General features: G+C 37.8%; 1 protein-coding gene across 3 annotated transcripts in view; it reads right to left on the bottom strand.

The window, feature by feature from the left end:
- Nucleotides 1-16,035, bottom strand: part of AKAP6 (A-kinase anchoring protein 6) — a 491,494-nt gene that overhangs the window by 246,695 nt on the left and 228,764 nt on the right. For all 3 annotated transcript variants that reach the window (XM_031453560.2, XM_064485883.1, XM_010986148.3), the window contains one exon: nt 1,043-1,294. In XM_031453560.2, the coding sequence (XP_031309420.2) occupies nt 1,043-1,294 (252 nt within the window). The remainder of the gene's footprint in view (nt 1-1,042; nt 1,295-16,035) is intronic.

Genomic DNA, 16,035 nt, shown 5'->3' with positions numbered 1-16,035 from the left:
CACACAGAGACACAGAGCCCCTGCACAATGCTTCTCTCTATAAATATACTTCAGTTTTATTTGGGATTAGGAGAGTTCACTTGGATTTAAGTTTACAGTGTTCCTTCTTAAGCTATGCATCAAGAGTAATAACAACAAACTCTTTAAACTATGCTTAATATGAGTACAAAAAAATCTAAGTTGGTTGCATAAAATTTTAAAGTCCATTTGACTCACTGCAACCTGGATGATTTTTCTAAAGCATGAATCTAATCATGTCAATTCCCTGAACAAACTCTTCTGTTGTCCTCAAAATAAAGCCCAGTTATTTTAATATGGCTTTTTCATCTTCATGACCTGACTTCTGCTTATCTGTTTGTTCAAATCCTGCTTCCTTGAACTTTTTGCTCCAGTACTAACTCTCAAAGCCTATCATTCTCTTTCTTACCTCTGGATCTTTGATTATGCCATTACTTCTGTCTAGAGAAGTTTCTACCTCCATTCATCAGGCTAATTCTGCTTCTCCTTTAGGTAGGTCTCAGTTAGACTCACTTCTTCTAGAAAGGCTTCCCTGTCTGAATGAGTTTCCCTTTCCCTGTCCTGCAGTGGCAGCACGTAGACCACTGAACTTCATATAGACCATGTAGATCACAATTTGGTCTTAAGGTCTGCCTACTTGTCTCCATCTCCCTACTAGACTCAGCTCTTTGAAGGCAAAGACCATGTCTTCATCATTATCATATTCTTAGCACCTAGTGCCTGGAACATAGTAAGCACTCAATACATATTTATCAGATAACTGAATGAGGAACAGGAAGCCAGGTTAGCACCAACAGTTATGGGTGGTATCTGTGCAAACTACCAGGTGTGAGTTAACTCTGGTCTACAGTTTCATTCACATTAGAAATGCGCTAGCCTCTGGTCACTATACCTAGATTCAAAGCCTGGCTCAGGATCTGCTTGTTTACCTACAAAGAATTCCTATCCCACACCACTGAACTGAAAACATTCTCAAGTGCTCACACTTGACTATGCATAACTTGGTTTCAAAGAAAATACCCACCTCCTTTGTCTCTTCAGAGAAAGCTTGCAGAATGTCTGTCTGTCTGGTGTAGTTGCCATTGGCGTCCTGCAGACCTTGCAGAATGCGCTCCCGCAGGACCAGCACTGAGACACGGAGCTGGTGCCAGAGGAGCTGCACCGCGTGGATGTCCACAATGACGTTGACGGAGTAGGACAGCAGCTTCAGGGAGAACTCTGTTTCAAGGAGGGCATGGATTTGCTCAACATGATCAGAAATATCTTCACAAATATCCTGCAATAAAGAAAAGCAAATAAATAATGACTCCTTTGTCTTATCCTGGAGAAGGTACAGTAGGAAGGTTACTCCTTCACCTAACACCAGTTATCAGGGCCAACAGGTCAGGTGAGCACATGTTGGACAGCTGGCCTTTGTTTTGGTTCAGATACACAGTCACAGGCTATATTCCTGGGCACTGGGCCTTCATTGAATACAGGTCAGTTGATCTTTTTCTAAACTACAAAAATCCTACTATCCTTTCAGACATCCAAATTGAAAGCTCAGCCAGGGTGAGAGGTTACCTCACAAATCTACTCTCTGTTCTCTCTATTTCCTGTTAGTTAGGATTCAGGTAAGGAAGCCAACAGCTCTTCTCTTTGTTATTGGTGAGCTTCACCAAACATAATATTTCAGGATAGAAGCATCATTTAGACACCTAGTACAAAGAGAAACGAGCTAGAATGTGTGCTTCAAAGAAACTCCTAGTCATTCTCAGTGAGTCATGTTCAATGTAAGGAACAACTATCACATTCCCACAGGGACACAATTTAATATTTAATTTCCTAATGGATGGCCACACTTTGCAAGAGGAATCACTCTTAAGAAGGAAAGCCAAAGAATCCCCAAGGGTAAAAAAAGATAAAATTATGATTTCTTTTGTTTTTAAGACCCAGACATTTAAATTAAAAACATTACTAAATAAAAGTTTCAACCTCCTCCACCCATACTATTAAGTAGTCAGATTTTATCCGATGTGTCACTTGTCCTTACAAGTTCCCACATTTCCATTGTTCTGTCAGAGACCAGCAGCATGAAATGAGTAGCATCAATGGTAATACTTACTTGAGCAATTTGTGTCCCTTAAGCATAAGATGATGCAGATGCCAGTTAAAAGTGCTCAGTTATTCATTTTTAGTTATGTATCACTGATTTCTTTCAAATGGGGCTTTTATTTATGATTTTTATTCAAGCTAAAATTTTAAGATAGCATTTGAGTTCTGAGCCCTATCATGAGTATCTAAACATTCTATGCTAGAAATATAACCTTCTGATTTCATATAATTCAATTACTTGTTTTTAAAGAAAAACTAAAACATAACCTGTATTTAACAATGCATAAATAACAGGCAAAATAAAAACTATTGAATAATGATGGAAAGCTATGCTGAACTTTGAACAGTAATTATCGTACAATTCCAGTAAATGTTTCAAGATTAGTTCTTGAAACCAAGAACTAATTGGTGATAATGATACAAATCGGGGGTAATAACTTGAAACAGATTAAAAGTTTCAAGCTAAATAGACTTATCAGATATTCCACATAGCCTGGGGTCTCAGCTGATGCTTATTTGGACATCTATTCCATTCACCCCCCACACCTCTTATTTCTGATACCTCAACCACCACCCCAAAGCAAATGCCCTGCATCCTTTGCCCTGTTAAGATGCTCATTTCTGTATAGTACTTTGTTGCCTTGGAGAACGCCCTTCTTCCCACTGCTGACCTCTTCCAAAATCTCAGTAGTCTCCTGGCTAACAGCCCTACTCCAGTGTAAAAATATGCCTTAACTTCCTCACAAATGTTATCTTTTCTACCTCCTGGTCTTACCCAAACTAGACTCTGTCCAAGGCTCCTGCTTCCACCATTGCTCTCCCAGGGGAGGCTGCTCATTCTCCCAGGCCTCGCTTAAGAGATGGGGAGGAGTATTGGAGAGGGGGGAGGTCATGGGGGAAGGACAGGTCTCAATGTTTCTTTGCCACTTTCTGACCATTAATCTTTTGCCCTCATTCCTTTCTTCCATACACTTCTTTCTTCGTAGGTGCCTACTGTCTGCTAAACCGTCCAGTCTTCCTCATTGCTGTTACTTCCAGTTTCCTCTTCCACTCCTATGCACTGAAGAATGCATCTGACTCATCGTTTTCCTCTCCATACTGAGCATACCCTTACATTAGTAATTTCAACATTCACACTTTTTCACACCCCCGTCTCGAATTTCCTTTACATCATAACTCCTAAGACCACACCCATTCCCCTGGGATGACTCTGCCATGGCTCCATTCTGGACTTGCTATCACTCCACCTGTGGGACAACATCAGAAAGTTCCTCGTGCCACCAACCTCTCTTTGTCCAACTTTTCCACTTTCATTCCCCCACTACAGGTACTCCTCCACCTCATCCAGGCCACTATCCCCTCCACTCCTTTTTCTCATTTACCTCCTGCCTCCTAGCACAGCCTCTACAGCCATCCCTTCCACCACTCTCTTGATTTCATAAATTAGATTTCTGAGTCTCTGTCTCTTAGGCCCCACTATGATCTTACAGGTACAGAATACATGACACATCTAGGAGAGAAAAAGGTTTGGATAACCCTTAAATTTAATTTCATCAAAATTGAAAATTTTGCTCTGTGAAAGATATTTTTAAGAAAAGGAAAAGTTACATACTGGGAAAATATTTGCAAATCACATACCCAACAAAGGACTTATATCCAGAATATATAAAGAATCCTTAAAACTCAATAGTAAGAAAACAACCAACCCAATTCTAAGATGGGCAAAAGACTTGAACAAACACTTTACCTAATAATGATGGTAAATAAGCACATGAAAAAATGTTCAGCCTCATTAGCCATTAGGGGAACGCAAATTAAAACCACAAAGAGATACCAGTATATACCTATTAGAATGATTAGAATAGAAAATTACTGACAACATCAAGTACAGAGGAGCTCCAGAATAACTGGAACTCTTCTACGCTGATGGTAAAGACAGAAAATGGTATAGTCACATGGGAAAACATCTTAGTAGCTTTTTATGAAGTTAGACATACACTTACCATAAGACCCAGCAAGCACACTCCTGGGTGTCTATCTTAGAGAAATGATAACTCAGGCACACACAAAAATGCAAAGAAGCTCTATTCCTAATCACTAAAAACTAAATGTCTTTCTGTGGATAAATGGATAAACAAACTATGGTACATCTATACAATACACAGCAATTGGAGAAAATAAAGCAATTATTGATACCTGCAACAATTTGGATAAATCTCAAAAAGCATTATGCTAAGTGAAAGAGGCCAGTCTTAAAAGGTTACACGCTATATAATTTCATTTATGTAACATTCTCAGATGACAAAATTATAGTGATGAAAAACAGATCAGTGGTTACCAGGGAATTGGGGTATGGATAGCATGACTACAGACTGATAGCAAGAGGGGATTTTTTGAGGGTTTGGAACTGTTCTGTATCCTGACTGTGGAGATGATAATAGAAATCTACACATGGGTTAAACCTGTAGAACTGTACACCAAAGTAGAAACAATTTTGCTGTATGATAATTTTTTAAATAATAAAAAAAAATACAAAGTCAATTTACACTCTCTTAGCAAAATGCATATACAAATTCATTTTGGGTCATACATTCCCTTCAGATTCTTGGAAACTACAACTCACACAGCTCTGAAGGTCAAGGCACAACTATCATCATCTCTGATTCTGTAACATCCACACTGTTTTCTAGTAGTATAAAAGAAAATGAAGCTAATTTGGAGCCCACCTCAAAGTGAATTAAAGCAAATGACAGTGGTTAACAATGTATCTTCAAAGTCATATAAGATTTTTTCCCATAGACATTACTGTGTTAATGTGGGTAAGTGATGCTATTTTCTTGTTTAATTCATATACAGCACAGTAGCCCCTGTGGCATTCAGAATTACTCACAGTATAAAATGCACTGAATACATTATGTTGCCAACTGCCCACTTCACTCAACCTTCTTGATATCTTGTGCTCTCAAAGTTGCAGCTGCTGCTGCCTGTCACTGAAATGGAAATCTGTGGTTACTGAAGTAGCTGATATAAACACTGATTTCACCTGAGACTGTTTACAAATAAACCCCAGCTAGTTGGGTCAGTTATTTTCTTTTAATTTAGTTGTATGTTTATGTGAGAGAGGTGTCTTTTCTTCCTTTCTTTTTTTGCAAGACTGTTGTATATGCATTTTCCAGTTATATCTTAACTTCTTCTAGATAGATACAGGGCTTTTAAGATAACTGTTATGCATTTAACCAGTATGTTGTTTTCACCAGCATGAGAAAGAAATGAGGGTGCCTGTCCTGCGAGTGCTTTAATTGCCTACTGTAATAACACTAACTGTGACTGCCTCAGCTCCTGCTAACTGTCCCTGGGAGGGGACCTGTTTGCTGCCTCGTCATAAGGCAACCATGGCCATTCTCAACTATTCTCAAAACATCTTGAAGGTTTCCTTTTGAAATTACAAGTATCCGTGGATCAACATTCTGCCAAAGTGTCTCAAACTGCCAGTCTCCAAGGGCTCCGTATGTATCTAGAGGGAAATCTGCAGATAAACTTCCAGCCACTTCCTTGCCCAGGTCCTGAAGCAACACTTGGCATCCAGTTTCACTAAGTCCCACAAATGCAGCCCTTCCCGACTTCTCTCTGCTTCCTGCTTCTCGCCATGCGTTTCTCCAAATGAGAAAACAGAGCAAACCCCTCAATACCTAAAACCTGCCTCTCCAAGGAACAGTGATCGGCAATAATTTTTGCATTCATCTACAATCCAAATAATGTTTCTTTCTCTTTCCCCCAAATAATGTCACTGTTTCTCTCAAAAAACACTCTTGACTTACATTTGTGTAACTGCAGGACATTCAGATGGTTTTTCTAAAATGAACGTTGAGTTAAAACCTACTTCTAAAGACTAGGTCTCCTCACTTCCACATCCATCTTTTTCCTTTCGGAGTAGCAAAAACCTTGAACCCTCATCTTATTCAGAGCATATCATTACATTTAGAATAAAGAGTTGTTAATGTTCTAACATCAGTAAGCAAGAGAGAAGTAAATATAAGATGTATTTTGTATACATATTTTAGTCTTATTGCAAAATGCCATGTCATCATGACTGTTCATTTTGTTTACTAGCCATTGTAGAAATGAATGATTAAAGTGTCTTTTACCCATCTGCTCACCATATGCATGTGTGTTCATTAGGAAAAGCTGAGAAGAGATTCTTACCTAATACATGTACTTTGTATTTTAAAATACAGATCAAGAGAATATCACAATTACTCATTAAAAAAAACTCACAAGTGAAACATTTGAACTAAAACTTTCAATTTATACCAAACACATCCTACTGCAGAGTATTAATGTCAACTTCCCTTGACTTTTAAAACTGTACTTTCTCCAAAAGACAGACCGATAGAAGTTCCTATGACAAAGTATTTTTATTTCCCCCAAAGTAGACTACTTTTCTAATGGTTTTCCAATACACTTTTCTAATGGTCTGTTTTTTCTTTGTCATATTGAGAATGATGATGAAGACTAGTGGGAGGGATGCTGAGATTTTTATAATCATGACATTACTTTTCTCCAAAGTTGAAAGAACTCTACAATTAACAACAGTGCTTATCCTTTTAATTACTAAAATTCTGAAAGTGTGGGGACTGAAATGAGATTATGTTTGTAGAAATGATTTTGCTGTTATCATTAGCTAGTACTCATCCAGTCCCCTCACTAGATTGTACCTTTCTGGAAGCAGGAAATGTGTCTTACTCGTCTTTGCACTGTTAGGACACTGCCATATATGTGGGCAGTGTTCAAAGGATGTTTGTAGAACTGGATTCAATTGGATAAAGTATTGTATTTCACCAAAGTAAAGTCTCTAAAAAGCAAGTTCTAGTTTAGCGTCCTCTCCTAAGTGTATCCGCAATAATCAATACTCAACCAACAAATATCAGGTAACTAACATTGAATCATCTCCCATTTTGATTAGGAGAGGTGCTGAAAAAGCATGTGGATCTGCGAGCGTGAAGGAGATGGTAGAAAGAGGAGGATGCAGACACTGAATGCAGACCTGGAAGCCGTCACGCTTCTGCTTTCATGCTCTGCAAGCCTCCTTTGCCTTCAACTGAGAAAGAATCAATTAGAAGTCCTGTCTGGCCATACCTGGCCAAATCCAAAGCAGGATTATTCTGCTTTTTATTATTAAATTTCTTTTGGTTTAAAATTGTTATTTTAAAAGCTTCAGAGGGTTCACTGATGGAGAGATTACTTTAAATTCGTAATCCCAGGTTCTGACTTATTTGAGAAGGAGAAAAATTGAGCAAAAAGACAAGAGGAAAATTGACAACTATGGCTGCACACTGGAGAAAATGTTTTTTTTTTCCTAGTTGAGCTATTGCTTAGTCACATTTACATTCAGTGTTCTAGATAAAGGTTCAAAATCTAAGTTTATTCACTAGCGAAAATCATAGCTATGACCTTGATGCTCACAGCTTATCTGGAAACTGCTCATAAGCTCTGTCCTTTCCTCAAGACACCTTTGCAGAATTGATTTCAGGTAAAAATTGACAGAGAAGACAGTGGTGGTTCTTATACTTTAGCATGCTTGTTAATCATGCAGATGCCAGGCTGCTCCTTTGAAGAGAAATGGGACTATGAAATCTGCATTTTCTTAAGCATGTAATGGCCATTATGCTGGTATTTCAGGCACCACACATTGAAAAAGACTGAGCCAGAGATGGATAGGTCTTCTGTTTAGAAACTGAAGTTACATGCAGGTCTGCTGCTACAAAACCATGAAAGCAGAACCTCCAGTGACTTGAAAGGTAGCCTGCCTCTGACATTACACAGGTGCCTCTACAGAAGAACTTACATTCTTTGTGCCCCAGAACATAATTTTCCACAACCTTATTTACCCAATGCTGACAGTGTTGTGATAATCTCCAGGGCAGCATCAGGTTTGCAAGTTTCTCTAATGTGCTTTCTTTTCTTTCTTTTTTTTTCTGTTTTTCTACTTTTATTATAGAATGAAACAGATACAAAATATCACACACAGAAATACATAGCTTAGTGAATTATGATAAGGCAAACACCCTTGTAACAACCATCCAGGTCAAAAATTACAACCCTCCAAAAGTGACCACTTTCCTGAACTGCATAGCAATCACTTTCTTGCATCTCTTTATGGTTTTATCACCTAAGTATGCATGCCTGGATACTATAAGTTACTTTTCCCATCTTTTCACTTAATATGTCCTTCAAGTCTTTTTAACCTATAGATTCCGTATCTATTCCTTTGTTTTTCATGCAATTTATTTGTTGAAAGCCCTCGGCATTAGACCTGCAGAGTTTCCCATAATTTGGATTTGTTGATTGCAGCTACATGAAACAGTCAGCGTGTTGGTTCATCTGTCTCCTTCCTACAAATTGTCACCTGGATCTTGAGGACTGATTAGTTTAAGGTTCAATTTCTTTGATTAAACTATAAGTAGTATTGTCTTCTTTTATCAAGAGGCATTTAACTTCACTTTATGCTCTTTTTTGATAGTTGATACTTAAAATTGTTAATGTAGTGGGAATTGTAAAATGATGATATTCTAATTCTATCATTTTGTTTTCACTTATTAGCTGGAATAGAAGGTACTTCTTATCAACAAGTTGGTTACAGTGACATAATTCATAAGGGAAATCAAGATAAGTGCTTGATTCTTTCCTTTCCTTTACCAGTTTTCAAGATAATGAATTGGTTTTCAAGATAATGAATTGTTCTCTGTCACTTTCAGAAGGTAACCAACCAGTTGGTTGTTAATATCATGTTGTACTCATGGATTAAAACATATTTGGTGGATTTTGATCCACTGCAATTCTTAACCTCACTGAAGCTCAAATTGTCCATCTTTGGCTAGTAGGATCCCCTTCAATTTGACTTCAAGTTGGTTATTCTAAGTAGACTTTGATATCTTCCTTGCTCTTGTATACTTCCAGACCTGAAAGAGCCATTTTTCTAAGTCTTGGTTTCCTTTAATGAGAAAAAATGTTTCCAGACTACCATCTGGGCAGTAGGGATGCTCATTACTACTGCGTTAGTCATTGTTTCCAGGCTTTTTAAAATTAACAGAGCCAGTAGATATGTATAGCTTAAAAAAAAAACCTTTATGAGTTCATAGCTGATATTTCCAATTCAAATTCATGATCACAGGGTTTTTAACCAACATCTTCTATACAACATCTGTAGCTCCTTTCTTCCACACCAAGAATTCTGATTCTCAAGAAAACAGTGGGTAATGGAATCAGATCTCATACTTACTCATTTGTTTTATTTCACATTATACATACGATAGTTTCAGAATACTAATACTAATACTACTCTACTACTACTACTAATTCTGGCCCTGAAGCAAATGGCTGAGACAGCCATTTACAAGATCTGGTCAAGGTGGCTTCTGTTACCTCAGAAGTGAGCAGAGTCACATTTGGCTTGTCTTTCACTGGTCTCCGAGAGAGTAGAACTTACACCCTGGTCTCACTTTCACCACAATTCATATTACACAGTTTAAACATTTAGGGGTTTTGCAGGTTCCTTTATTATCTTCAAGGTCCTTCTAAAATGGGAATAAACTCTCAATAAAAATATGTTAAGAACCACATGACCATTAGTTTTCCCACAAGGAAGGAAAAGATCTTTGCTTTTAGAAGGCATGCCCTAGAGGCTTCCTGCCTCAGCAGACTCTTCTAGGCTTTTCAGACCATCACAGAATATGCAAAAGGACAAAAATCAAGGAAAGTAGTAATCAACAATATTCCAAAGAGTCTGCACCATTATGTGAACTTGAGTGCTGGGTTTGTCAGGTAAAGTCCTCTTTCTTTTTCTTTCCAGTATAACACCTACAGCGCATAGGGTGACCCTTATTACTTATCAGTTTAGGGCTATCCAAAGATGAAGATGGGTCTTCTCTTCAAGCCATGGACTGTGAGGATCTCTTCATTTACCATCTCACATGGCAAAAGTTGTACAATTTACATATTTGCTTTGTTTGTTCAGTGGTCTATATGTCATTTCTGTCTATTTCTATGAAGTCTGTCTGCCTTAGGAAATTCCTGTGTGGCAAGCACTGCATTTGTTTGTTTTGCTTTATAGAGCATAGTACCACATGCAAATAGATTTTTAAATACATGCTGATGTTAGTGATATTGAATTTGCGAACCATGAAATAGGAGCTTGTAAGATTTTCATGAGAAAGAATAAATGAATCATAATATGCATCTAGATTACTTTACACCAAGATGAATATTAGAAAGCCTGAGGTCTTGGTCCTGTTGTGTACTGATTATCCTTGGCCCAACAGATCACTGAGTCTCAGTTTCCTCATCTATAACACGGTGTTGAATGGATGATCTCTACTCTCAAGATCTAAGATGTTCTTTTGTTTTGTTTCTCTTTTATTTTGTGTATGCTTCCCATAATGTACAGCCTGAGCTTTTGTTACTCAGAAGCTTTTGCATATCTCTGAAAAATCCTTGTAACATGACTGCTATTTCCAACCAGTAGTAGAATGAGCACTAGACTGGGAGTCAGGAGACCTGAGTCCCAGTCCAGGGAACATTGAAAGGTATCTCTCTGGGTCCTGCAGGTGGCCCTCCCATAAGCTTTGAAATAACAGCACAGAGCCATACCTACAGGCTGAGGAGAAAAGATCTATAATCCATTCAGAATGAGAGCTGAGACTCCTGCTTTTCCACCCCAGGGTTAATGTCCAGAGAAGCCCTTTTGGTTGTGTTTTCCTTAGTCACCATGGTAGACTCAGGCCATTATTCTTCTACCTTCCTATTCCTCAGATCCCTGCAAATACACACACACACACACACACACACACACAAACACACACACACACATTCCTTTGAGGCTCATTCCCACCTGCCTACACCACCTACTACTTCCTCTTAATTCCAATCATTTTAAGATTTTATTTTCTAAAAATTTATCAAAATATTTTAGCAATTTAGATTTATTTACCTGAGATGGAAATTTTTAGTAACTCTCTTGAAATTTTGGAGCATTTCAAGTTATAAATGGTCATATAAGTTCATTTATAAATGTTTCCTCTTGACCTATTCATAAATACTCTTTATACTGGGAGAAAGAAGTTAAGGGGATGGAAGTCCTATTTGGGACTTCATTGCTGACTCATGGTGTGACCTTGGAAAGGTCAACCTCTTTCTTAGATGCTCTCTTTATATATTTAGATCACTAAGAACATGGCACAGCTTCTAAGGATGTGTTTCTATGTCTTTCTCCCCCACATAAATATATCCACAGCAACTGGCTTGGCTGTTGATTTGTGTTAAACACCTACAGCATGCCTGTTGGGAGCTAATGTTGTAGACACAAGTTTTTAAATCTCACATCTGAGAGTCCAGAACAGGAAATAAAACCTCATAGGATTAGAGTCCTGTGAAGAACTAATTATAGGGGCCAAGGTTAACTCCCTGTAAATGAGATAACAACAAGTCCATATTCTGAAGCCAATACTAACCCTTTCATGTAAGGTAGATGGGAATGCAAGTCATCAATTAACCTTCTGAAAAACTCCCATTGCTTCCCTGTACCCAATAATTTCATGGGTATATTTACCTACTTAAATGGAATTACAGAGTTATTTATAAAGGTGAAAAAAAATCTAACAACCAAAAGATCAAAAGAGAGGAGACTGGTTTAACAGGATGTGGTATTCCACACAATGAAAAAATATACAGATACTAAAATGTGCAAGTTGGATGTTTAAGACATGTTGTTAACTAAGAAAAAGTAAATTATAAAAGAGTTCTATTAAAAATTATAGCTATGTATACTCAAAGAACTGAAAAGATGTCAAAGCTGTTCATAGTATATTCTCTAGGTGGCAGCATTATAAATGATTTTTAATGTACTGTTTTTCTGCATGTTTTAAATTTTCTCCACTTAGAGATTCATTTCTTTTGTGAAAAAGAAAAAAAAGTAGTTAAACAGCAAGAAGTAAAGTCAGTTTCCATAGCAACACATCAAGGAATACAGTTATGCAGCATAAATAATACAGAGTACAATATCAAAAGAGTCAATATCATTGACTGAAGAAAATCAATGTCAGAGCAACAGGATCCCCTAACTCCCAGCATTCTTTTTGTGCAGGGAGACACCTGTCACTTTATTCACAGATATCCTATCATCATTATCTTAGGGCTCTAAGTCAGGTGGCTAGGTGCTACTAGCCAAGTACTAACAGGTAAATAACATATCATTAAGACTTTCAGCTCTGGTTTTGCTTTGATTGCTTTTTTTAAAGTTTAGCAGACTTGATATAAAGATATGGGTGAGGGAAAGACATTCATCACCCAAAATGAATGAGAATATAAACATTACTCATCCTCTCTCTCTTTTAATTTGGTAGATTGATTTGTCCCGGAGCATAACTGCATAGATCATCAACCCTCTTCTACATTTTCATACAAACCCACATGGGAAGGATGTCTCTGAGAACAGATTCCATTACTCGACAAAGTAAGACTTTGTTTATCTCTAGGAGTGACCTCAATACCCTACTACCCAGCTCTTCCATTTTTAAGCTACCATAGCCTTTGAGTAATTACCAGGTAAGTGAAGACATCTAAAGAGAACTCAGTGCTCCCTTGCGGGTACACTTTACATAACTAAAATATCAGTGCTTCACAACTGCTTAGGGATTACTGAAATACACAGTTTTTGCTAATTGATTTATATGGACTTTTGTTTACTTCCATCAATGCAAATAATTTGTACTGGTGGATTTGTTTTGTTCCTATGCTCATCCTTTCATCCACAGAACCACAGAGAGCAAAATGCACACATCTAGCACATTTTCTGAAAAAATTTAATGCTGAGCATCAAAGTCTAAATTAAAACATATAATTCAGCTTACATCTTAGTTAAGAAAATCCATTTTGGTATTTTGCCTGCTCCATGCTTGACTGCCTCTCCATATTAGAACCACTCTTCAGCAAGCACTAGACATACAAAGCAAGACAAAAGTTACTGAATTCCAATAATGTGGTTTTAAATCTACCCTCATTGCCCTTTTCCAGAGGCCCCTTTGGGATAGATCAAAATACCACATCTGATCACCAAGTGCAGCAACCATCCATTATTAATGCCCTAATGACAAACTAAAATGAAAGATGAAGGATCTATTCAAATAGTCCTATAACCCTGATTCAGGCTCCTCAGAAGACACTGTACTTTACTTTCAAAATCAACAACCAGCTGAGAAATAAATTCAATTTCAATGCACTTTTCAAACTCCCCAATTAATTTTATCTGTAAAATCATTTTAACCTCATTGCTTACTTAGACTGACTATAAACTTCATGAGGAAAAACTTTCTTTTCCCTGATTATACACACACAATCCCATTCACATCAAACAATGAGCAATGTTTCAGAAAGCACACCAAAGGAAAGGCAGGACCAATAAATGAGCTCTGAGCATGCACAAAGATCAACCAAATCTCAGGTTACTGCTTTCAACATTTAATCCATGATTAGTAAGCTCCTCCCAATAGTATCCTAACTCTTATGCTCCTCTATTCCTATTTAACTGCAGACAAAAACCATCTTGTGAATGTCTAGTGAAAATTCAAATGTGTATAAGTAAATTAATAATGAATAATAAAAATAAAGAAATAAAATAAAATAGGCAAATGAACTGGAGATATGGAAAATAAGAGTAAGGAAACACTGTAAGAGAGATTTACAAGGATAAGGCTAACTTACATTGTTTCTCCATGATTTAGATCTTACCAACGTCCAAAAAATGGGGAGATTGAAGGCAGCTTACAAAGAGTAAAGTATACTGCTAAAGTTAACAAAAAAAAAAAAAAAAAAAAAAAAAAGACAGGAGGGAGAAAGATGAACAGGACACTTAAAATGAGATAGCTGCTGCATTCAAGTACTCAGTTTAGCTCCATGAAAGGAGGAGAAAATGTGTGGCCAGAATGGGTGGCTGAAGAAAAAAGACTCAGTGTGGGAAATCTGAGACATACAGGAATTGTCAATAGTTAATACAAGAGAGTAGCAGTAGGTGAGTTCTGTGAGTGAAGTGAACTGAAGACCTGGAACACTCAAACACGGGAGATCCTGCTTCTTTAGAATTGCACAACATCTTTGTGACAATAATTCAGACTTTGAGTAGAAATCAGAAGCAAGGTTCAACTAAGAGAGTCAGGTGCAGAGAGGCCTAGCCTGGAAAGGGTTGAACTGAAATCAGAGAAAGAACACTAACAACAAGGAATTCCTAAGGAAAATTTAACTCTAGAACTAGTGAAAAGTGGACTTTAAACTTTGTCCATGTTGCTTGTCTACTAACACTCCATAGAGGATCTGTACTCCAGGTTTGCTCACATAAACATCAAGAAGGTTCTCATACTCCAAGCAGAAAGTAGAAGGTATGTGCAGGATGATTTGATCCAGAGGGACCTCTTTTCCTCTTTTCTCCCCAGGTTGGTGCAAAGGTCAAGATCATCAGTGACCCGTGAGGAGCCCTCTATATTAAAATGCCCCTGGAGTTTCATCACAGAGCAACAAGGAGTGAAGATTTGATTGGCCAGCTTGACTCTAATGATTTCCTTTAGCCACGGCTGACATGAGAAAATAAACAGATGCTTCCTTGAAATGGACAAATAATCTTTCATCATATGATCAGGGCAAAGAGGCCATCTTGAGGTTGGAAAAAGTAGCTAAGCACCTAATTATAATAGCATTCATTCTCTACAGAATAGGTCAGTCTTAGGTGGAAAATATTGGTATGGACACAGCTTAAGATCTATAAATAGGCTATAAAAGTGGTAGAAGAAAAGCTGAAAACAACTACATGAGTAGAAAGTAAAACAAGTATCAAAATCTCTCTGGGGAACAGGATTACAAGCAACTTTTTCTTTATATGTATCCATATGTTTACTTATATATTATAATTTATTACAAGGAACATGGAATACTTTTTCAAAAAATAATCACCTGGTGGGTTTTTTGCCTGCTTTTTTGTTCTTCAGCATATACACAAAGATCCTGTCTTTTAAAAATGGAGGCGATAACAAGTGCATTGCAGCAGAAAGAAACGGTTAGTAATAGTTGTGGGAGAAGAGGTGGGCAGAGGGAGGGAAATAACACAAGGGCTTTTGTGTAAGAGTCCCGGAACCTAAGTGACGGCCAGTGCCAGATCCCCCTTGAGATGCTCTGCCCATAAAGATATTATATCTAAGTCCTGACCCATGAACTCACCCTACAACTTCCATTAAGTGGAGCCAGAATACATTTTGTTTTTCAAACTGTGGGAGGTCAGCTGCCAGGGTTTATGGAATGACAGAGATTTCCGGGACAGGCAACCTCAAGGAGAATAAAGGAGTGTCAAGTAACATACAGCAAATGTAAATCGACACCAAAGCTGGAATGACCAGCCCTCACATGGACTATAAAAAGCCAGCAGAGTTGCATGGCTCATCAGCAGGACTCTGGTTGCCTTGGAGCCAGACTGAGTCTGGGAGTTCTGGCCACTCTAGCTGCCAACAAGCAGGCAGTGCCCTGATCCATCCCAAGCAGGAGACTGCTGTCCCGGAGCCACCCCACATCTTGTGTAAGCACCGAGATGAGATACAGACCAGGACACTGTCATCTATAACAGCACAACATCACTTGTACAGCCAATAAAGAGTCATAAAATACACTTATGCACCACACAAATGGTCAGCTAGAGAATTTTTTTTTACTTAAAAAAATTTATTGTTCAACAGAAGTAATATAAGTATCCCCCAAAATCAGAAAAGCTAAGGAAAAAAACTGATCAGGGACCATGTCTGTCTCATTGGCACTTATCCCTAGAGCCCAAAACAAAGCCTGGCACATAGTAGGCACTTGATAAGTAATCACTGAATGAAGAGTAATTAAATA

The sequence above is a fragment of the Camelus dromedarius genome, chromosome 5, assembly GCF_036321535.1.
Source record: "Camelus dromedarius isolate mCamDro1 chromosome 5, mCamDro1.pat, whole genome shotgun sequence".
In the NCBI taxonomy this organism is placed as follows: domain Eukaryota; kingdom Metazoa; phylum Chordata; class Mammalia; order Artiodactyla; family Camelidae; genus Camelus; species Camelus dromedarius.
The sequence above is the reverse complement of the archived record's forward strand: the minus strand, read 5'-3'. Positions and strand labels throughout refer to the sequence as shown.